Below are 25,056 nucleotides of genomic sequence, written 5' to 3'. Positions count from 1 at the left end.
AAAATGGTGGAAATATTCAGCAGGTCAAGAAACAATATGACACAATGACTAAGACATCACGATTCGATAAAACTATTCGATGAATCTATGACTCTATGACATAATGAAATATAATATATCGTAGAGTCATCATGTCGTAGTGTCTATGAGTCATCATTTCATAGAATCATTGAGTCATGTCGTAGAGTAATTGAAAATAGAACATAGTACAGCACAGGAACAGGCTATTCGGCCCACAATGTTGTGCTGAACCAGCTAAAAGGCAAATCAAAAACACCCAAACACTAATCCCTGCTACCTACACAATGACCATATCCCTCCGCCTTCCTACTTCCATGTGCCTATGCAAATGTCTCTTAAAAGCCTCTACCACCATAGCAGGCAGCGCATCCACGACTCTCTGAGTAAAAAACTTACCCCTCACATTCCACTTGAACCTATCCCCTCTCACCTTCAATGCATGGCTTCTGGTATTAGACATTTCAACCCTGGGAAACAGATACTCTGTCCACTCTGTCTGTGCCTCTCATAATCTTATAAACCTCATTCCGATCTCCGCTCAGCCTCCGCCATTCCAGAGCAAACAACCCAAGTCCATCCAGCAGAGGCATTGAGTTGTCATGTTGTAAGAGTCACTGAGTCATTGAGTCGTAGAGTTGTCATGTTGTACAGTCATAGAGTCATTGTATCACAGTCATAGAGTCATTGTGTTGTAGCATCTATGAGTTGTCATTTCATAGATCATTGAGTTGTGTCATAGAGTCACAGTCATTGTATCAAACAACAACCCAATGACTGCTACTCTATGACTCAATGACGCTACAACATGACAAATCAATGGCCCTTTGGCATGCTGACTCTATGACAAGGACACAATGACTCCAACTCTTGGCTTAACGACAATGACTCTATGACTCCATGACTCTGACAATAACATGATGACTCTATGACAATAACTCTGACTCTATGAGAATGATAGGGATAACTCCATAACTCTCTGACTATGACTCTATGACTAATACACCACGACTCTATGACAATGATATAATAACTCTATAACTCTCTGACTGACTCTATGACTGATACACGGTGACTCTATGACTATAATATGATAACTCTGACTCTCTGACTATGACTATGACTCTGACAATGATACGATGACTGTATGACTAATGCATGATAACTCTATGACTAATGCACAATAATTCTATGACTCTGTGAATCAATGAATCAACAACGTTAACACACTGTAACTCTACAACACAAAACCTCAATGACACTATGACCCGACAACACTGTCTTGAACGTGGACGACACTCACCTGCGAAAGGTAGGTGACGAGATGTCGGGGTACTTGGACGCCTGTTGCCTGAGCCCCGGTGCCCCGCCAGCTGTAGAGGGAGGGGGGCTGGACTTGGGTGAGGTTGACAGTGAGGCACTCTCTGGATCGGACACTGCCGCCCTCTCCCGCTCGGACGGGCCGGCGCTGCCGATGGGGCTAGAGCGCCCAGAGCCCACTTTTGACGGCTCTCTGAGCTTGGAGGAGGGGGCAGCAGGTGGCCCCTTGGTGCCGCCCTCGACGTTACTGGCGCTGGAGCGCTGGCTGCAGCGGCCACTGGCGGTGCCCACACTGGACTTGGCTGGCCGGGGCAGGCTGCGGTACTGCAGGTTGGTCCGGGAACTAACCAGCAAGATCCCGTCATCTTGGTTCTGAGATCCATCCAGGCTGGTCTTCCTGGCTGAGCCGGGCTTGCTGGGGATGCCGGAGGACTTGGGCACCTTGCCAAGGGTAGCGGACCCGCTGCTCACCGTCACCCCGCTGGCGGTGGTGCTGACGGACGAGCTGACTCCGGCCTTCTTGAAGCCGAAGGAGACGGTGGGCGTCCGCGCCATCCCCGAGGGCGGCTTTTTGCCCTCGTCGCCGCTGTTCCTGCCTGCCTCAGGTGGAGAAGGCTGTGTGGCTGTCCCTTTCAGGGGCACCTTCCCTTTCTCTGACACTTTGGCATCATCCATCTTACCTGCAGTGGGCAAGCAAAGCACAAAGGGTTAGCACAAAGGAACCTGCCTATACCCTGAGCCTGTCTACATTGGCCTGACCTGCTGAGGTCCTCCAGCATTTTCTGTCTGTTGCTCAGGAAGAGGGTTGGGTTGAGGGAAAGATGTGGGGAGGATGAAGACAGCGATGAGGTGAGAAAGGGGGCAGGACTGGAGGAGGAAGTGGGTGTGGCTAGAGGTGATGGGGAAGGAAATAAGTGAGCTAGGCAAAGACATGGGGCAGAAGTGGCGGGGGCAGGGAGTCTAGAGGAGGAAGAGGAGGATGTTGCAGGACAGACGTTGAGTCATTCTGTTTTCTTGATTCATGGAGCTTGAAGCCATTTTTTATTTAGTTTCCACAGTCAAATTTTCAAGTATAAAGGAGTTCCCGGATTTCCAGCATCTACAGAAACTCATGAGTCTGTGTTGAGGAATTAGCACCTTTAAATTGCTGGGCATTAATGTATTGGATGCCAAGCGCATAGATGCATGGCAGGCAGGCCAGCATCTTTATTTTCTTAGAAGGTTAAGGAGGTTCAGCTTGTCACCAATACTTTGACAAACTTCCTACAGATGCACTGTTGAAAGTATGCTGATTGGTTGCATTTTGGTCTAGTACAGCAATTCGAATGCAGGAACACATGAAGCTTATGAATCTGCAAAGAGTAGTGGACTCTGCTCAATACATCATGGACACCTCACTCCCCATCATCAGTATCTACAAGAGGCACTGCGTCAAAAAGGCAGCATCCATCATCAAAGATTCCCCCATTCAGGCCAGAAGAATTTAAAAGTAGAGGACATAGGTTTAAGGTGAGTGGTTTCAATGGGATCTGAGGGACATGTTTTTCACCAGGGTGGTGGGTATCTTGGAATGAGCTGCCAGAGAAAGAGGAGGAGGTGGGTACCATCACATTGTTAAAATGAGATTTATACAGGTACACAGATAGGAAAGGTATAGATACTACTACTACTACTACTACTACCACTACATCGTCTTAGGCCTAGGGGGCCGGTGTCAGGCACGATGATGGACTCTCCACTTCTCCCTCTCCCTCATCAGTGTGTTCAGTTCATTTACATTAGCTGCGCCGCTGTCTTCTAGGAGCGTGTTGACCATAGTCTTGGGAGGGCGCCCAAGATATAGATGGTATAGCTATATAGGTATAGATGGCGATGAGTCAAACACAAGCAAGTTCAGGTGGACTCCTTGATCAGCATGGACCAGCTGGGCCGAATGGCCTGTTTCTGCACTGTATAACTCTGTGGCTCTAACATAATATTTCTTGCACTGGGACTCAACAAATTCTAGGAAATTGTGAGCAACACACACAAAATGCTGGAGGGACCCAGCAGGCCAGGCAGCGGCTAATGCTAACTGTTTATTCCCTTCTGCAGATGCTGCCTGAACCACTGAGTTGCTCTGGCAATTTGTGTGTTGCTCAAGGTTTCCAGCATCCATGAAATCTCGTGTGTCCAGGAGAGGTTGACTCTTCTGGATTTATTCTGCGAGTTCTGATCAACCTGCATCCCACAATTGGCCTAACTCAGCAACCCACCCCCCCCGACCCCACTATTGTCCTCCCCACCCACTCTCTCCGGTTTGAGAAGCCTTTTTGCCCTACAGTCCCCCGTTGCCCTCAGCTGACCATTTCTGCATCCTTACCAATGGGCTTTAAGGGGAGGGGCGTAGCCTTGCTCCGAGGAGTGGGTACCCCTCCCTGTGCCGTCATCCCCCGCCTCCACGATCCGGTCTGGGACAAAGACAATGTGGGTCTCTGCCCCTTCTCAGAGTCATCAGACAGGTCCGAGGGATTCCTCTTCCACTTCTCATTTGGTTCCATCTTTGATATCTCCGCTCCGTCCTCGGGTTTCTTCAGCTCCTCTCCACTCCAAGCTGCTTCATTTTCTGATGTCGAGTGTTTTTCTGAGTCTGCTTTGAGCTGTGACAACACGTGGAACAAGTGATAGAACACAGAATATAGCGGTTAGCGTGCTACTCTTACAGCTTGGGGCGTTGGAGTTCAGAGGTCAATCCCAGCATCCTCTGTCCTTTCTCCCTGTGACTACGTGGGTTTCCTACGGGTGCTCTGGTTTCCTCCCACAGTCCAAAGATGTACCAGTTAGTAGGTTAATTGGTTATTGTCAATTGTCCTTTGATTAGGCTAGGGTTGAATTGGTGGTTGCTGGGCAGTGCGGCTTGGTGGGGCGGGAGGACCTACTCCACACTATCTCAAAGAAAATTAACTTTGAGAACAGAACATTACAAAGTAGTACAGGCTCTTATGTCCTCAATGTTCCAAGCTTTTAACCTACTCTAAGATCATTCTAACCCTTCTCTCCTACATAACCCTCCATTTTTCTATCATCCATGTGCCTATCCCAGAGTTTCTTAGATATCCCTAATGTATCTGCCTCCACCATCATCCCTGGCAGGGCATTCCATATATCCACCACTCTCTGTGTAAAGCACCTACCTCGGACATCTCCCCTATTCATTCCTCCAGTCACCTTAGAAGTATATTAGCCATAGAGAGTCTTACAGTCATGGAACACCACTGTATAGAAATAGGCCCTTCAGCCCATCTAATCTGTGCTGAACTATAAATCTGCCTGGTCCCATCAACCTGTACCTGGACCATAGCCCTCCATTCCCCTCCCCTACCCCTCTTCTGTGAAGAAGTTCACCTCATGTTCCCCTTAGACATTTCACCTTTCACTCTTAACCCATGACGTCTAGTTCAAGTCTAACCCAACCCCAGTGGAAACAGCCTGCTTGCATTTACCCTATCTATACCCCTCATCATTTTGTAAACCTCTATCAAATCTCCTCTCAATCTCCGACACCCCAGGGGATAAAGTCTTAAACTATTCAGCCTTTCCCTAAAACAAAGCCTCTCAAGTCATAGCAACATCCTTGTAAATCCGTCTTGAGAAAAAGTCTCTGGCTATCCATTCAGTCTATACCTCTTACCTTGTATACCTCAGCCTCCTTCACTCTAAAGAGAAAATCCCTAGCTTGCTCAATCTATCCTCACAAGACTTCCATCCAGGCAAACCTTCACTGCAGCTTCTCTAAGCATCCTTCCTATAGTGAGGTGACCAGAACTGAACACAATACTCCAAGTGTCGTCTAACCAGGGTTTTATAGAGCTGTGATATTATCTCGAGGCTGTTGAACTCAGTTCTCGCCCTCATGAATTCCAACGCTACATACACCTTCTTAGCTACCCTATCAATTTGCATGGCAAGTTGTTTCCATAAGATCATAACTCAAAGCAGCATAATTAGTCCATTTGGTCCATGTTCACCATTCCATCACGGCTGATTTATTATCCCTTTTAACCCCATTATCCCGCCTCCTCCCTCTAACTTTTGACTCCCTGACTAAACAAGAACCTATCAACCTCTGCTTAAAATATACTCAATGACTTGGCCTTCACAGTCCTCTGTGGCAATGAATTCCACAAGTTCACCCCCTTCTGGCTGAAGAAATTCCTCCTCATTTCTGTTCAAAACTGAAGTAGTTGTATTCTGAGGCTGTGCCCTCTGGTCCTAAATTTTTCTACTAATGGGAGCACGTCCATTCTATCTAGGCCTTTGAATATTGAACAGGCTTTAATGAGATTCCCCCCTCATTCTTGTAAACTCCAGTGAGTACAGGCCCAGAGCCACCAAATAGACAATAGACAATAGGTGCAGGAGTAGGCCATTTGGCCCTTCGAGGCAGCACCACCATTCACTGTGATCATGGCTGATCATCCACAATCAGTATCCAGTTCCTGCCTTATTCCCATAACCTTTGATTCCACTATCTTTAAGAGCTCTACCCATCTCTTTCTTGAAAGCATCCAGAGACTTGGCCTCCACAGCCTTCTGGGGCAAAGCATTCCATATATCCACCACTCTCTGGGCGAAAAAGTTTTTCCTCAACTCCGTTCTAAATGGCCTACCCCTTATTCTTAAACTGTGGCCTCTGGTTCTGGACTCACCCATCAGCGGGAACATGCTTCCTGCCTCCAGCGTGTCCAATCCCTTAATAATCTTATATGTTTCAATAAGATCCCCTCTCAGCCTTCTAAATTCCAGAATATACAAGCCCAGTCACTCCAATCTTTCAACATATGACAGTCCCACCATCCCGGGAATTAACCTTGTGAACCTACGCTGCACTCCTTCAATAGCAAGAATGTCCTTCCTCAAAATTGGGGACTAAAACTGCACACAGTACTCCAGCTGTGGTCTCACCAGGGCCCTGTACAGCTGCAGAAGGACCTCTTTGCTCTTATACTCAATTCCCCTCGTTATAAAGGCCAGCATACCATTAGCTTTCTTCACTGCCTGCTGTACTTGCATGCTTGCTTTCAGTGACTGAGGTACAAGAACACCTAGATTTCGTTGTGCTTCCCCTTTTCCTAGCTTGACTCTACTTAGATAATAATCTGCCTTCCCGTTCTTACCACCAAAGTGGATAACCTCACATTTATCCACATTAATCTGTATCTGCCATGCATCTGCCCACTCACCCAGCCTGTCCAAGTCACCCTGCATTCTCATAACATCCTCCTCACATTTCACACTGCCACCCAGCTTCGTGTCATCGGCAAATATGCTAATGTTACTTTTAATTCCCTCATCTAAATCATTAATATGTATTGTAAACATCTGCGGTCCCAGCACTGAACCCTGCGGTACCCCACTGGTCACTGCCTGCCATTCCGAAAGGGACCCGTTAATCGCTACTCTTTGTTTTCTGTCAGCCAGCCAATTTTCAATCCATGTCAGTACTCTGCCCCCAATACCATGTGCCCTAATTTTGCCCACTAATCTCCTATGTGGAACTTAATCAAAGGCTTTCTGAAAGTCCAGCTACACTACATACACTGGCTCTCCCTTATCCATTTTCATAGTTACATCCTCAAAAAATTCCAGAAGATTAGCCAAGTACGATTTCCCTTTCGTAAATCCATGCTGACTCGGACCGATCCCGTTACTGCTATCCAGATGTGTCGTAATTTCATCTTTTATAATTAACTCCAGCATCTTTCCCACCACTGACGTCAGACTAACCGGTCTATAATCCCGTTTTCTCTCTTCCTCCCTTCTTGAAGAGAGGGACAACATTAGCCACCCTCCAATCCAAATGCTCCTCATACGTTAACCCTTTCATTCCCGGGATCATTCTTGTGAACCTCCTCTGGATCATCTCCAATGGCAGTACATCCTTCCTTAGATAATAGGCCCAAAACTGCTAACAATGCTCCAAATGCAGTCTGACCAATGCCTTATACTTCTAAGTTCCGTTGCACTTCTGATTTCTGAATTTCCTCCCCATTCAGCAAATAGTCTATGGCTTTATTCCTTCTACCAAAGTCTATGAGCATATGCTTCCTTACACTACATTCCATCAGCCATTCCTTTGCCCATTCTGCTAATCTGTGCAAGTCCTTCTGCTTACTCCCTGTCTCCTCAATACTACCAGCCCCTTCACCTATCTTTGTATCGTCCACAAATTTGGCCACATAGCCATCAATACCATCATCCAAATCATTGACATATAATGTGAACAAAGCAATCCCAACACCACCCCCTGAGGAACACTGCTAGTTACCAGCAGCCGATCAGCACAGGCCCCCTTTATCCCAGTCTCTACTTCCTGCCAGTCTGCAAGTTAACCTTTAGGGAATCCTACACGAGGACTGGTTTCCACATGCAATCAATTGTTCAAGTATGATAATGAGAGAATAAGATGAGTAATTAAAACTTAAAATGCACTTTAAATATCTGGAACCTTTCCCCTCTTTTTCCCTGGGTGCTTTATTGTCCTTCAACAACTCAGGGAGATTGATACAGACAGCATACCTGAGTGCTGGTATTCTTCCTGGAAGATGCAGTGATGTTCGAGTAAGAGCTGATGGATGAGGTGGTGTTCATGTCATCAGTACTAAGGTTGTCGAGTGTGTCACTGAGACCACTGCTGACTGAACTGCTGTCATCCCAGCTGGTGGAAGAACAGAGAAACATCCTTGATCAGCTAGCTGAAGAAAAGACATGTTCACCAGGGTGGAGATTCATCAATTAATCGGAGGTCTCGGTGTAATTATGGAAGACTACACAGCGCCAGTGACTGCTGGGGTTTTGACCTTGACAAAAATAACTGGAAAGTTATCTGGCTAGCATTAATGAGACTAGCTGCACGTACATCTCGGCAGTCAATGAGAAAATAGTGAGAATGCTCTTTGGATACGGTATAGTTCTAATGAGGTCACTGAGAGTGGGAACGTGAGAGATCAAAAGAAACATGGAGCAAGTTACAGAGAGAGATGGGAGAGATAGATAAGGGGAAAAGAGAAAGATGGTTTACATGTAAGACAACATTAAGGCCATTGAGAAGTGAAAAAAGGCATATAGATAGATAGAACTTAAAACATTGCAGCACAGTACAGACACTTCACCCCATGGTGTTGTGCCTAACTTAAGAACAATCTATCCCTTTCATCCACGTACCTATGATAAAGATAGAGATGGAAAAAAAGTAAGCAGTCAGTTGGAATGGGTAATCGATGTGAGAGAGAGACAGAACCAACCATACTGGGCATCCTTCTCTCCTCTCCCATCCAGCAGAAGACACAAAAGCCTGAAAACATGGTCCAGCAGCCTCAAGGACAGCTTCTGTCTCATTGTTATCAGACTCCTAAACAACCTCTTGTATGATAAGACTCTTGACCTCAGCATCTACCTTTTATGATCTTGAACTTTATTCTTTGCCTGCACTGCACTTTCTCTGTAGCTGTAACACTTTATTCTGCATTGTTACTGTTTTACTTTGTTCTAGCTCAATGCACTGGGTAATGATCTGATCTGTAAGAACAGTAGGTAAGACAGACTTTTCACTGTATCTTGGTACTGGTGACAATAATAAACCAATACCAATAATACCAGAGGAAGAAAGAGAAAGTAAGTGAGAGATGAGAAAGGAGATATAGGAATAAAGAAAAAGAAGGACAGATGGTAAAGTATATCATACAAGAGGGGAGAGAGAGCTATTAATACAAATTCCTCTAATTTTTAATGACTTAAAATGACGGTGATGAGCCTGCATACAGACGGGTGGTGGAACGGCTGGCCCTCTGGTGCGGTCAGAACAATCTGGAGCTAAATACGCTCAAGACTGTGGAGATGACAGTGGACTTCAGGAGGAGCCCCCCAGTACTCCCCCCACTCACTATACTCAACAGTATTGTGTCTGCTGTGGAGACCTTCAGGTTTCTGGGTGTCACAATCTCCCAGGACCTGAAGTGGACACCCAATGCGGACACTCTTATCAAAAAGGCTCAGCAGAGGTTGTATTTCCTACGTCAACTCAGGAAGTACAACCTGCCTCAGGAGCTGCTGATTCAATTCTATTCAGGAATAATCCAGTCTGTTCTCTGTTCATCCATCACTGTCTGGTTTGGATCAGCTACCAAACAAGACAAGAATAGACTCCAAAGAACCGTCAGGGCTGCGGAAAGGATTATTGGTGTGAAGCTGCCCTCGATCCGGGACTTATATGCATCTAGAGTCAGGGAGCAAGCAAGCAGCATCATTGTAGACCCATCACACCCTGGACATCATCTGTTCCAACTCCTTCCTTCTGGTAGGAGCTTTAGATCACTGTATGCCAGGACAAATAGGTACAAGAACAGTTTCTTTCCTTATGCCATCAGTCTTATGAACACTTGAATTTTAGTCTATTATAAACCAAGTCCACCTGTACATACACAGGTATACCTCATTGTATATAGTTCACGATTATTTGCACTATTGTTTTGTTTACTTTTTGATTCTGTACAGCAAGAGCTCAGGGAAACGGGCATCAAATTCCCTGTATGTGTCACGTACTTGGCGATAATAAAGGATCCTGATTCTGATTCTGATTAAAACACTGATCAGCATTTTGTTCCATGTTTACTTTATTTTAATTAATTGTTTATTTCTGAAAATCTGGGATCAGACAGGAATTAGGTAGATGTAACAGACACTTGCATTAAAGTAACATTGTTCACAATCTGACAAATCTGAACTGCTCTACAATCAAGGGAGAGCTTTGGAATTGCAGTCAGTCCCTGCTGAATTGTTGCCAAGTGCCTTGTAGTTTTGTGAGCTGCTCACAATACATCACCATGTATCGCCAGCACCTTCTTGGAAAGAGGGAAAAGCCAGTAAAAAGTTGTGGATACGGTCTAGTCTGTCACAGGCAAAGCCCTCCCCACCATTGAGCACATCTACAAGGAGCGCTGTCACGAGGAAGAAGCATCCGTTGTCAAGGATTCCTCACCATCCAGGCTATGTTCTCTCCTCACTACTACCATCGGAAAGGAGGTAGAGGAGCTTTAGGTTCCACACCACCGGTTCAGGAACATTATGAGAGGGATTGATAAGGTGGTCTTCTTCCCAGTGATCAGCATGGACCAGTGGGACTGAAGTGTGGTACTGCTTGACGACTCTCTCATTCTCGATCTGTACCTATCCATCTTCATATTTTTTCTTCAGGCCATGCCACCCAGGGCCTTGTGCTAATATTGTTCTGTGACTCTATGTGCTGGATCGTAACTAGATGTGCTGTGTGTGACTGTAGGCACTGTGTATTTTGCCTTGGCCCCGGAGGAATGTTTCATTTTAGCTATACATGTGCATGGTTCAATGACAATAAGCTCGAACTTATTCTCTAATTTGATTTCTCCTTTTATCTTTTTTGCTCATTTTCTACATCTCTGTTAACAATAATAACTTTTATAAGACACTGGGGCAGTTACATGGATTGGAAAGTTTTAGAAGGTTATGAGCCAAACGAGATAGGACACTTGCTCACCATGGACCAAGTGGGCTGAAAGGCTTGTTTCTGTGCTGTATGACTTTATTCACCTTTCTCATTCTACCTGTATTATATTCCCATCAAACTATTGAGCAAGATATTAAAATATTCAAACCGAATATCACTCTAACTGGACTCGGCTTCTTATAAGTTACCCCAAACACCAGAGCTTTGCCTGGCGAAAGCACAGCACTTAAGGCTGATTTATACTTCTGCGTCAACTCGACGCCGTAAGTATGGTATTGCTGCAAACCCTACGCAGAGCCTACGTGGATCCCTATGCCGTAGCCCGACGCACACCGCTCCCAAAATGTAACTACGCGTCGCGGCAATGCAGACCGAACAACTGTGATTGGTCCGCTTGGTAGCATCGCATTACCTCCTACGCTGCAATAGGTTCCCATTGGGCAATTGAAGGGCAGGGAAGGAACTCTGGCTGCAATGCTTTCCATAAAGCTTTACAGACCTCCGAAATTATGGAGGACACATTTCACTTTAACGAAAAAAGACGTTTGCTTTAAACTTGTTTACCCGAGAAAGACTGCCATGACCATGAAGCCTTGCACGGGCAGGTGTGTGTGCATGCGCGACGTGCCCAAATTGCAGAGCGTTGCAAACACACCAACACACAAGTATAAATGCTCACAACGCACGTAGGCCACTTGCGTAGGCTACGGCGCCCATTTGACACACAAGTATAAATCAGCCTTTAGTTGTCCAATCTGGGTTGCCGCAAAGCAACATGACATTACAGCACCAGCATCACCGATCGGGGTTCAATTCTCTGCTGTCCATAAGGAGTTCCTGCATTCTCTCCATGACTGTGTGGGTTTCCCCTGGATGCCCTGATTTCCTTCCACTATCCAAGGACTTATGGGTTAGGGTTAGTAAATTGCATGCTGTGTTGACACTAGAAGCACAGTGACAATTGCAGGCTGCCCCCATCACAATCTTCACCGTTTTGATTTGATGCAAATGACACATTTCACTGTGTATTTCAATGTACATGTGCCAAATAAAACTAGTCTTTAAATCTTTAAGATGTCTGAAAGCCGATTTATGAATATTTTAACATGGGTTTTTGCTGAATTTTTAATGAATAATGGGGAGCAGCCACTGCCTGGTGTACGACAGGGGAGGGAGAGACAATTCTCTAAGCCGTAAGCTTTCTCCTCGTGACCAGCCATGCCTGAAGCATCTTCGGAGGATTTTCAATCCGTTCCACATGTAGGCCATTGCAAACAATCAGGTCAGATTGAAAACAGCCACAAACCTGGGGATGGTTTGCTTTGCAGCTTGGATATTGTTTGGAAATTATGTGAAATATTATCTGCAAAATGTTTCCAACTGCTGAGTCAGTGGTTTCAGCTACGCAATCTAGCGTTTAAGCCATCTGTTTTCGGGAAAGATTCCAAAATAATGTTGCCTTCAAATATAACAGCAGTAGAGATGTGAGCTCATAATTGAGCTATCACTGCAGTGATAATGATGCTCTTCTCTCTTTTTCCATTTCTCATTCGCACTCCCCCCCTTACCCCTTCTCTTCTCCTTACCTGCCCATCACCTCCCTCTGGTTCCTCTCCTCCTTCCCTTCTTCCATGGTCCACTCTCCTCTCCTGTCAGACTCCGTCTTCTTCAAACCTTTACCTCTTCCAACTATCAACTCTCAGCTTCTCACTTCAGCCCCTCCTCCCCCACCCACTCACCTGGTTTCACCTATCACCAGCCAGCTTGCACCTCTTCACCACCCCCGCATATTCTTATTCTGGTTTCCGCCCCCTTCTTTTCCAGTCCTGATGAAGTGTCTCGGCCCAAAATATCAACTGTTTACTTCCCTCCATAGATGCTGCCTGACCTGCTGAGTTCCTCCAGAATTTTGTGTGTGCTGCCGGGATATTATTGAATAGAAGTGCAGGCAAGGGGAGCTGATTGGCCTCCTCCTGGTTTAAATTAGAATCGCAGAGCAATACCGCATAGACACAAGCCCTTTGGCCCAACCAGTCCTTGCCGATCACGGTACCCACCAGCTAGTTCCAATTTCCTGCACTTGGCCCATTTCCCTCCAAGTACTTTTCCAAGTGCTTCTTAAATGTTACTATTGTACCTGCCTCAACCAGCTCGCCCTCTACATAAAAAAGTTGCCCCTTCTAAATCTTTCCCCTCTCATCCCAAACCTATGATCCCTAGTTTTGGACTCCCATACATGAGGGCAAAGACTGTTGTCATCTACCTGATCTAAACACTTCCATAAGGTTGTTCCTCATTCTCTTGTGACCATTAGAGTTTTACAGTAATGCCCTTCAGACCAGGAAAACCATGCCTATCTGAGCTACTCTAACTTTGCCTATGTTTAACCCATATACAGTAAACCTTTCCTATCTGCAAACCTGGCCAAATGCTCTTTAAAAGTGGTAATTGTGCCCTCCTCTACCACCTTCTCTGGCAGGCAGCTCATTCTCTATACTCGCACCCTTAGTGAAAAACTTGTCCCTAACGCTCCCTTTCCCCTCTCACCTAAAACCCATGCCTATGCCGGGATTTAAAAAAACATTGTGGAGAAAGAGAAAGACAGCAAGAGAGAGAGGGTGTGAGAGAGACAGTGAGGGAGGAAGAGATGGACTGAAATCAATAATGTGAAAGAAGCATATGAGGGAGAGAGAGATAAACAGTGATTAATCAAGAGATATGACAAAAGAAAATCATAAAGATTTAAAGATTAGTTTAGTTGGCCATTTGATTACTAATTTATTTGATTCAGCAAAACACTGTGGGTCGAAAGGCCTGTTCCTGTGCTGAACTGTTCTATGTTCTGCGTTTACTGTCACATGTATGTTGAAACATCGAAACAGAGAGTGAAATGTGTTGTCTGCGCCAACGACCAACACAGTCCGAGGATGTGATGGGGGCAGCCTGCAAGTGACTCCATGCCTCTGGCACGAACATAGCCGCCGCTGTCTGTAAGGAGTTTGTACGGTCTGTCAGTGACCGCGCAGGCTTCCGCAGGGTGCTCTGGCTTTGCGGGTTAGTTGGCCACGTGGGTAGTATCTGGGCAGCGGGAGCTCGTCGGCCCAGACAGGCCTGCTACCCTGCTGTATCTCAAAGTGAAAAACCAGCATGCCCACTCTAATAATTAGCAAGACAGACGAGCAAGGAGGAAAATAAGTGAGAGAAAATGGTTGTGAAATGTGAAGAGAAGAGAGTGAGACAGAGGGGTAATTAAAATTGAAAATCAACTAAATATTTTAAAGGTGAAGGATGCAATGTTGCTTGCTAGTCTAGAGAGTGCTTTCCTCTGGTTACTCATCTGTGAAACATGTCAATACTCGTTTCTGTCATCCCGGTCTCGTGCAGAGTGGAAATGAAGACCAAATGGGGAGTGAGATGGTGAAACACACTGTGACACATCTGGTCACCCAGCTGACGCCCCCTGAGGATGTTACAGGAACAGGCAAGATCAGGGACAAGAAGGCAAGAAAAGTATGTGTATTTTACCATCTTCCCAACTGCTAGTTAGCACTTTATTAAAATGCAGAGGTAGAGGGATTGCCATGGCTCAGGGGAACCCAAACTCAAATACTAGAGTATGTGTCTAGGGTGAGAGGTTGAAGTTCAAAGGAGATGTGGGAGGGAAAGGTTTTCTAACACAAAGAGTGGTGGGTGCCTGGAATGGCCTGCCAGAGATGGTGGAAGCAGATATGATCTTAGCATTTAAGAGGCTGTTAGATAAGGAATGCAGGGATAGGGATCATATCCAGGCAGAAGGGATTAGTTTAATTCGGCACTGTGTACAGCACAGACACTGTGGGCTGAAGAGCCTCTTCCTGTGCGGGACTGTGCTATGTTCGGTAATTGATGGGTCCTGGGGTCAATCCAAATGAGCGAGGCCCAAGGATCGAATCGGAGGTCCGGAGATTTGAGGCCCATTGGCCAGAGCTCGAGCCTGCGAATCTCTGCGAGTCCTCTGAGGAAGTCAAAGCCCAATGCATCTCCGAGCCCGAGTCCGCTGGAGGCCGGAGATAGCTGACCTGATGTTGGAGGACTATGTATGTATGAGTGTGAGTGTCTGAGTGAGTGTGTGTGTGTGTGTGTGTGTGTGTGTGTGTGTGTGTGTGTGTGTGGAAGGGAGGAGAGGGGCTTGCTTTGTTGTTTGTTGTGTTCTGTGTTGTTCTGCTGAGCACGTGGGCATACTACATTGGTGCTGGAATGTGTGGTGACACTTGCAGGCTGGTCCCAGTACATCCTTGAGTGTGTTGGTTGTTAACGCAAATGACACATTTCACTGCATCTCTGGATGTACATATGATGAATGAATCTGAACCTGTTCTCCCTGGGTTTCTTCTGGGTCCTGCGGTTTCCTCCCACATTCCAAAGATATACCGGTCAGTGGGCTAATCGATCACATGGGTGTAATGGGGCGGTGTGGTTTCATTGGGGCAGAGTGGTCCATTATCATACCATGTTTCTTAATAAATATTAAAAATAAATTCTGTTTTACTAATTGCCCTGCCAATTTAATTTAATTCCCCCGTTATACATGGCCATTTTTTGTGGAATCACTTCATCGAGTTCATAACTCACTCCCCCGTTACCTGTAAATCATAAGCACAATTGAATAACCGCTGGTTTGAAACACCGATGCACAGTTCCCTATATCATACTTTCCCACATATTTTAAAGAACATAGTTTCATCCAAATGTTTGTTTCCCTGGAAACTGCATTGGTATCAAATCTGCTCATCAGCTCTTTGCAAGGAAACAAAATAGATGAAGGCTTTAAGTCGAAGAGATAAGCAGGGAGTGAACGCAGTTGGAATCATTCTCCTCTGACCTCTCTTGTTAACAAAGCATTTTTGCCCACAGAACTGCCGCTCACTGGATTTTTTTTTTTGTTTTTTGCATCGTTCTTTGTCAACTCTAGAGACTGCTGTGCGTGAAAATCCAAGATCTGAAATCCAAGTTTCTGAAATACTCAAACCACCCTGTCTGGCACCAACAACCATTCCACATTCAAAGCCACTAGTCACATTTGTTCCTCATGCCAGCTCGGAGTGAAACACACAGATGGCAACCTACATGTGGACTCAATAAGGTGCCATACTTCCTTCCCTGGAACATGGAGGGGGGGGGGGAGGCAGCACAGTGGCATAGCAGTTAGAGTGACATTTTGCAGCACCAGCAACCACCAATCGAGGTTTGATTCCTGCTGCTGTCTATAAGGAGATTGCACGTTCTCCTCATGACCATGCGGGTTTCATCTTGGTGCTCCACTTTCCTCCCACATTCCAAAGACATTTGCGTTAGGGTTAGTAAGTTGTGGGCACGCTATTGTATGTTGGCACTGGAAGCGAGGTGCTTGCAGGCTGCCACCAACACATCCTCAGATTGTGTTGGTTGTTTGACACAAGATACACATTTCACTGTTTCAATGTACATGTGACACATAAAGATAATCTTTAAATCTTTTTAAAAAATAAATCGAATAAATAGTCCAAAAGAGGAGTAGTGTGGCAGTGTTTATAGGAACGTGGACTCTTCAGAAATCTGAATCTTAATATAAAGGAGGCAAAGAAAATAATCCGATCCCAAATCACAGATTGGCCATATCTTTGGGTGGAATTGTCATGTCAGTGAATAGCTCTTGTTCTCTCTATTCCATTTATAGAAGTGTGCTGTAAATGGAACTGCAAAGACATTTTGCAGTTAACAAAAATATTTTGAGATATTTTAATAGGTTTTGAAATAAATTTTCCAAGTGATTCAATATAAATAAACGCATATTTGTATAAATAATGGGAAAGTCAGCAAAAATGATTGTGTTTCTCAGTGGTATTCAAAGGCCTGAACTATTGACCCGATGACAAGAGTTTGAATCTCACTTTGGGAGCTAGGGAGGTTGAATTAACATAATTGAATAAATATGGAATTTATAAAATTGCTAGAGTCAATAACAGTGACTATTGTAAAGAAACTTTTCTAGGTTAGTAATGTAAAGATTATCTATATTTGTCAACAACAGGAATTCTGCAGATGCTGGAAATTCAAGCAATACACATCGAAGTTGCTGGTGAACGCAGCAGGCCAGGCAGCAACTCTAGGAAGAGGTACAGTCGACGTTTCAGGCCGAGACCCTTCGTCAGGACGAACTGAAGGAAGAGTTGTTAAGAGATTTGAAAGTGGGAGGGGGAGGGGGAGATCCAAAATGATAGGAGAAGACAGGAGGGGGAGGGATGGAGCCAAGAGCTGGACAGGTGATTGGCAAAAGGGATATGAGAGGATCATGGGACAGGAGGTTCGGGGAGAAAGACAAGGGCGGGGGGGGGGAACCCAGAGGATGGGCGAGGGGTATAGTCAGAGGGACAGAGGGAGAAAAAGGAGAGTGAGAGAAAGAATGTGTGTATGAAAATAAATAACGGATGGGGTACGAGGGGGAGGTGGGGCATCAGCAGAAGTTGGAGAAGTCGATGTTCATGCCATCAGGTTGGAGGCTACCCAGATGGAATATAAGGCGTTGTTCCTCCAACCTGAGTGTGGCTTCATCTTTACAGTAGAGGAGGCCATGGATAGACATGTCAGAATGGGAATGGGATGTGGAATTAAAATGTGTGGCCACTGGGAGATCCTGCTTTCTCTGGCGGACAGAGCGTAGGTGTTCAGCAAAGCGGTCTCCCAGTCTGCGTCGGGTCTCGCCAATATATAAAAGGCCACATCGGGAGCACCGGACACAGTATATCACCCCAGCCGACTCACAGGTGAAGTGTCGCCTCACCTGGAAGGACTGTTTGGGGCCCTGAATGGTGGTAAGGGAGGAAGTGTAAGGGCATGAGTAGCACTTGTTCCGTTTACAAGGATAAGTGCCAGGAGGGATTTCAGTGGGGAGGGATCGGGGGGACAAATGGACAAGGGAGTCGCGTAGGGAGCGATCCCTGCGGAAAGCAGAGGGGGGGGGAGGGAAAGGTGCTTAGTGGTGGGATCCCGTTGGAGGTGGTGGAAGTTACGGAGAATAATATGTTGGACCCGGAGGCTGGTGGGGTGGTAGGTGAGGACCAGGGGAACCCTATTCCTAGTGGGGTGGCGGGAGGATGGAGTGAGAGCAGATGTACGTGAAATGGGGGCGATGCGTTTGAGAGCAGAGTTGATAGTGGAGGAAGGGAAGCCCCTTTCTTTAAAAAAGGAGGACATCTCCCTCCTCCTGGAATGAAAAGCCTCACTCTCCTTTTTCGCCCTCTGTCCCTCTGAATATACCCCTTGCCCATCCTCTGGGTTCCCCCCCCTTGTCTTTCTTCCCGGACCTCCTGTCCCATGATCCTCTCATATCCCCTTTGCCAATCACCTGTCCAGTTCTTGGCTCCATCCCTCCCCCTCCTGTCTTCTCCTATCATTTTGGATCTCCCCCCCCCCCCACTTTCAAATCTCTTACTAACTCTTCCTTCAGTTAGTCCTGACGAAGGGTCTCGGCCTGAAACGTCGACTGTACCTCTTCCTAGAGATGCTGCCTGGCCTGCTGCGTTCACCAGCAACTTTGATGTGTGTTGCCTATATTTATATGTATATCAAAACATACAGTGAAATACGCTGTTTGCGTCAAATCAGGTCCGTGTGAATTGAGCAAGTGCCATCATGCCTGTGGCGCCAACGTAGCAGGCCCACTAATCAGAACGACCCACTAACCATAACCGTCCACTAACCTAACCATCCACTAACCCGAACTGTCAACGAACCCTGACTGTCCACTAATCAGAACAACCCACTAACCCTAACCATCCACTAACCTAACCGTCCACTAACCCTAACCATCCTCTAACCCGAACTGTCAATGAACCCTAACTGTCCACTAATCATAACCGTCCACTAATCAGAACGATCCACTAACCCTAACTGTCCATGAATTCTAACTGTCCACTAACCCTAACCACTTACTAACCCTAACCGTCCACTAACTCTAACCGTCCACTAACCCTAACTGTCCACTAACCCTAACCACTCACTAATCCTAACCATCCACTAAGCCTAACCAGTACATCTTTGAAATATGGGAGGAAACCAGAGCACCTGGAGGAAATGCATATGGGCACGGAATAAACATACAAACTCCTTCAAACAGCAGCAGGAATTGATTTCAATTGGAAATCACTAGCGCTGCGAAGCAATCGTGTTTTGTTGTAACTTTAAGGTTTTTTATGCCTTGCAGTGTACAAACAACAAATTTCATGACATATATCAGTAGTAATAAAGCTGATTCTGATGTGTCCTTCGCAGATGTTAACAACAAGTTAATCGATTAGGAAAGAGCATTCTCAACATGTGTGAGTTATGAGGTTCCCCAAACACCTAAAGCAGAGTTTTCCACCCTCTAGCACAGCAGGTCACTTGGTGATCGATGTGCATTCTATTGAACTTAAGACCATAAGACATTCTGTAAGGCCGTTCGGACCATCGAGTCTTCACCACTATACCATCATGGCTGATTTATTTTCCTTCAAAGGTCAAAGTATGTACACTTTATACAACCTTGAGATTTGTCTCCTTACAGGCAGCCACGAAACAAAGAACCCCAATTAGACGTTAAAAACAAAAGACCGTCAAAGCCCCGGAGTACAGAGAGAGGGAGAGAGAGAGAAAAGCAAACAATAAAGCAAGTAAACAGAACTGAAGTTCAAAACACCATGCATCACTGCAGCTGATCCATAAGTCCACTAGTTGTAGGCCACAACCTCAGTCCAGCACAGAGACGAACAAACCCTGCAGAGCAGCCAGCCGAACCAGCTCGTCTCTCACCCTGACACCCTGAGATTTCAATCTGACCCGGCACTTAAATAGTCCATACATCAGGTTATTCCTTGTCTTCGGACTTGGGCTCCGCCACCTCGATATGGCCAATACCTGACCTTTCCAATTCAGCCTGGCTCTGAAGTTGATCAAACCTTGGATCTTTCCTCACCTCGCCTCAGCTCTGCTGCATTAAATTGTCTCAAAGTCTGCTCCAGCATCTCAGGCTGGACACGCTGCAACCATATTGTCCCAGCGAGACTCCAGCTACACTGCAAAAATGCCAGATTGTACAGGTGATTCAGCTCAATTCTGACAGGGAAACCACAGCCCACCATCTCAACCCCATTCTACTGCCTTCTCGCCATAACCTTTGCCACCTTCACTAATTTAAGAGCCTTTCAACTACCCTTTCAAATATACCCAATGACTTGGCCTCTACAGCCATCTTTGGCAATGAATTCCACAGATTCACCACCCTCTGGCTAAAGAAATTCCTTCTTATCTTTGTTCAAAAGAGACACCCTTCTATTGTGAGGCTGTGCCCTTTGGTCCTAGACTCTCCCACTACAGGAAACATCCATTCCACGTCCACTCTATCTAGGTCTTTCAATGTTTGATAGGTTTCACTGAGAACCTCCCTCATTCTTCTAAGCTCCAGTGAATTCAGGCCCAAAGCCATTAAACACACCTCATACGTTAACCCTTTCATTCCTGCAATAATTATCTTAAATTCCTCTAGATCCTCACCAATGCCAGCACACCCTTTCTTAGATAATGGGCCCAGTACTGCTCACAGTACTCCAAGTGAGAGGCCTCAACAGTATATCCTTGCTTTTATATTCTGGTCTTCTCAAGGGAGACGTGCTGTCTCGGTGGAGTCTGCATGTCGTCCCTGTGTCTGTGTGGGCTCCCCCATGCCCTCTGGTTTCCTCCCATATGCTGGTAGTTTAATTGGATGTTGTAAACTACCTTCAGTGAAGATTCAAAGAGGATAGGCAGGAGTGTGTGAGAGTGAATTTTGGATTAGTGAGCGGACTAGTGTGTTTGCTGCCCTAGAGCTGGCATAGATGGGCTGAATGGACACCTTTTGTGTCAATATGAGTTATCTGTGCTCACTGAATGAATTCTCCACTGTCTGTCCCAAAAGAAAAACATCGCAGGTGCAAAAAGTCTGAAAGAAAATGTAGTAGTCTAAAGATGAGATTTGCTTTATTTGTCACATGTACATGGAAACATACAGTGAAATTAGTCATTTGCACCAAATCAGATCAGCAAGGATTGTGCTGGGGATGGCCCACACGTGCCCACAATTCACTAACCACAACCCATATGTCTTTGGAATGTGGGAGGAAACCTGAGCTCTGGGGGAACCCCACAGTCACAGGGAGGGAGAACGTACAATCTCCTTTCAGTCAGCAGTGGAGTTGAACCCTGTTTGCTGGTGATGTAAAGCAGTACGCTAAGTACTACACTACCGTGGTGCTGAAATGCCACAGACGCCGAAATTCTGCATTAAAAATGGAACAGAATGAAAATCTTCAGCAGGTCAGACAGCATCTGTGGAGAAAGAAACATAATTCATGTTTCAGGACATTCGATCGGGAATATTAACACTGTTTCTATCTCCACCGATGCTGACTGACCTGTTGAGGATTTTTAGTCTGTCTCCTATTACCAACTATTTTACCAACTTCTCATTCAGTTTTGTAATTTATAGTTATTTTTATGCCTTTGCAATGCCCTACTGCCATAAAACAACAAATTTTATGTCACTGAAGTCAGTGATAATAAACCTGGTTCAGATTTGTGTCCAGGATATAAGGTTATGAGGTTGGCCTGGTAGTGTAGCAGTTAGATAATGGTATAACAGCGCCAGGGACCCTGGGTCAATTCCCACCACTGTCTGCAGTGGGTTTGTGTATTCCCCCTGTCACTGTGTGGGTTTCCACTCAACGTCATTAAGACCAAGGAAATGATTGTGATCCACAGGAAGGGGAAATCAAGGGAACGCACACCAGTCCTTATCGAGGGAGCAGCAGTAGAAATGGTGAGCATTTTCAAGTTCCTGGGTGTCAACCACTCTGTAGATCTAACCTGGGCCCAGTATATTGATGCAATTATAAAGAAGACACAACAACAGCTATTAGGAGTTTGAAGAGAATTGGTGTGTCACCAAAGACACCTGCAAGATTTTACAGATGTAGCGGAGAGCATTCTAACTGGTTGAATCACTGTTTGGTATTGGGGCGGGGGGGGGGGGCACAACACCAGATCAGAAAACGCTGCAGAGTGTTGTAAACTCAGCCAGCTCCATGATGGGCACTGGCCTCGCCAGCATCCAGGCACCTTCAAAAGGAGATGCCTCAAAAAGAGGGCGTCCATCATTAAGGACCCCCATCACCCAGGACACGCACCCTTCTCATTGCTACCATCAAGGAGGAAGTACAGGAGTCTGAAGACACACACTCAACGTTTCAAGAACAGCTTCTTTCCCTCTACCATCAGATTTCTGAATGGGCAATGAACCCGTGAGCACTACCTCACTATCTTCCCCTCTCATTTTGCATTATTTATTCTATCTATTTACTTATTGAGATGCGGTGTCGAATAGGCCCTTCTGGCCCTTCGAGCCGTGCTACCCAGCAACCACTGATTCAACCCTAGACTAATCACAGGACAACTTACAGTGAGCAATCAACCTGCCAACCGGCACGTCTCTGGTCTGCGGGAGGAAAGCGGAGCACGCCCATGCGGTCACGGGGAGAAAGTACAAACTCCTTACGGTCAGTGACGGGAATTGAACCCAAGTCACTGGTGCTAACCACTACGCTACCATGCTGCCTTTAGCTTTCTTGTTTTATGTACGCCTCTTATGGTGATCTATAGCTTTTATTATGATGTACTGCAATGCGTTGCTAGACAAGGCAACAAATTTCACAACATATTCATTTGATACTAAACCTGATTCTGATTGCTCTGATTGCTCTGGGTGCTCTGGTTTCCTCCCACATTCCAAAGACGTACAGGTTAGCAAGTTAATGGGTCACGTGGGTGTAATCGGGCGGCGCGAGCTCATTGAGCTGGAAGGACCTGTTACTGTGCTGGATCTCTAAGTAAATCATGAGAGACGGAGGATAAGATGAAATATGTATGATTATAAGAGGTATTGATAGAATACATAGTAAAAACCTTTCTCCTCTGGTTGGAATATTGAAACCATAAGGGCACAGGTTCAGGGTAAGAGATGGAGCTTTTAAATGGATCTAAGGGGTAGGTTTTTCATGCAGAGGGTGGTTGATATCTAGAATGTGGTGCAGGAGGAAGTGGCAGCCTCAGATACAATCACTATGTCTAGGACGGACACTTAAAAAGGCAAGGTATAGTCGGATAAAGTCCTAATGCAGGCAAATGGGTTGATTGCAGAGGGCAAAAAAGATCAGCACAGATGTGACGGGCCAAAGGGCCTATTCCTGTTCTCTACAAACTCCATTTTCCCCCATTCCATTTTGTACGTTCCTGTTGAATCTGCTTTCTCAGCCGGTTCCAGAGCACAGTCCCAACGCTAATCAGGAAACCGGTCTATTGGTACCTGGTGAGCGCCCTCATTAGCCAGGCGGTGGGTGTTATTAAAATCACTGGATGGGAAGATGCTGACACATCACCAACATTCCTTCTCTCCCAAGTAGTAAACCACAATCACAACCAGGCTAAGTGGTTCTCCTGGGCTGAATATCCACAAATTGTTAGAAACGGTGTACAAAATAGAACCGGCACATTCGGCCAGTCATGTCCAGCCTGAAAAATTCTTCCTGTTGCCTTCATCTCCTTTCATCACAGCCCCTCCTACTCCAGTCTCTACAGCCCTCAATTGCTTCATCTTTACTAATGCCCCTCGATCACTCTTTCCTCACATCCTTCACTCCCTCCTCCTTCACATCCCCATCACTCCTTCCTCAAATCCCTCAATCACTCCTTCCTCACTTTCTCACTCTTTCCTTCCTCACATCCCCATCACTCTTTCTTCACATTCCTCACTCTCTCATTCCTCACATACCTCAACCACTCCTTCCTCACATCCCTCAATCACTACGTCCTCACATCCTTCAATCACTTCTTCCTCATATCCTAAAATCACTCCTTCCTCACGTTTCTCATTCCTTCCTTCCTCACATCCCTCAATCACTCCTTTCTTCCTCACATCCTCAAAACACTCCTTCCTCAGTCAGACCCTTCACTCCTGCCTTCATCACTTCTCCAATCACTCCTTCCTCATGTCCCAAAATCATTCTTTCCTTCCTCACATCCCTCAATCACTCCTTTCTCATGTCACTCAATCATTCACTCCTTCCACATATCCTTCAATCACTTCTTCCTCACATTTCTCAATCACTTCTTCCTCACATCTCTCAAACTCTCCTTCCTCACATCCCTCAACCTCTCCTTCCTCACGTCCCTCAATTACTCCTTCTTCACATCTCACATTTACACCCTCGTTCCTCACATCCCTCAGCCATTCCTTCCTTACAGATGTCCTGCCGCTCTTCCACACCTCTTTTGGGCACAGACGACTCTCCCCAGTTCATTGGTGACCACCTCACACTGTTCCAGTGTGATGGTCCTACAATACCTACTGCACTACACTCCACGTCAACCGAAATACTGGCCATCCGATCACCATTAACCCAAATATGCATTGAACAAAAGAGTGAACACAGATTTCTGTCAGAGGAGGGCTTGAGATTTGCCTGTTTTTTTATTACAGAGTAAACTGCTGCCCCTATTCTCTGATTTTAAAGCTTTACTGTAGATGATTGTTGTTAAATTAAGGGGTTACTATTGTGGAAGTTGGATAAGGGTATGTGGGTGAAGGGGTCTGTATGCCCATACTGACCCGGCTTGTGTTTCTGGAGTAGACCCAGTTAGTCTCAGGTATTGCACACAATGAACATCCTGCATAAAGGAAGTTGCATCCTGTATTTATGTACAAGGTAGATTAAATCTAAAAGCTTGGATAAAACATTTGGATTAGCTGTTCTCCATTCAAGCAGCCACACAGATTACAAAGAGACCCTTCATCAAGACATTTGGCAGTGGTTTCGGAGTTGGCATTTAAACGCACTGCCCACAGAATGACATGAAACAGCAAGCTCAACTGTCATGTTCCTAACACGTCAAAGACAAAGGCACAAAGGAAAGCACGGGGGTTTATAAAAGACACATTGCAAAAGGTTTGGCTCATTCGCAACATTTTCGAATAAATTAGAGCCCTTCATTATCCAGGTGACTTGAAGACAATAACCTCTCTCCTTACGATAACATGAGCCGAGCTTACCCAACATGTTCACTCCCTCGCCCATTTTCTAAGCAGCAGCGGTTCCGTCTCAGGGAGAAAGCTA

At 45.8% G+C, this 25,056-nt stretch overlaps 1 protein-coding gene across 8 annotated transcripts in view; it reads right to left on the bottom strand.

The window, feature by feature from the left end:
* Positions 1 to 25,056, bottom strand: part of nav3 (neuron navigator 3) — a 503,350-nt gene that overhangs the window by 121,375 nt on the left and 356,919 nt on the right. For all 8 annotated transcript variants that reach the window (XM_063058462.1, XM_063058455.1, XM_063058456.1 and 5 more), the window contains 3 exons: positions 7,897 to 8,035; positions 3,701 to 3,977; positions 1,322 to 2,018 (listed from right to left, as the gene is read on the bottom strand). In XM_063058462.1, coding sequence (XP_062914532.1) covers positions 1,322 to 2,018; positions 3,701 to 3,977; positions 7,897 to 8,035 — 1,113 coding nt within the window. The remainder of the gene's footprint in view (positions 1 to 1,321; positions 2,019 to 3,700; positions 3,978 to 7,896; positions 8,036 to 25,056) is intronic.

This window comes from Mobula hypostoma, chromosome 9 (assembly GCF_963921235.1).
Source record: "Mobula hypostoma chromosome 9, sMobHyp1.1, whole genome shotgun sequence".
NCBI lineage: Eukaryota > Metazoa > Chordata > Chondrichthyes > Myliobatiformes > Myliobatidae > Mobula > Mobula hypostoma.
The sequence above is the reverse complement of the archived record's forward strand: the minus strand, read 5'-3'. Positions and strand labels throughout refer to the sequence as shown.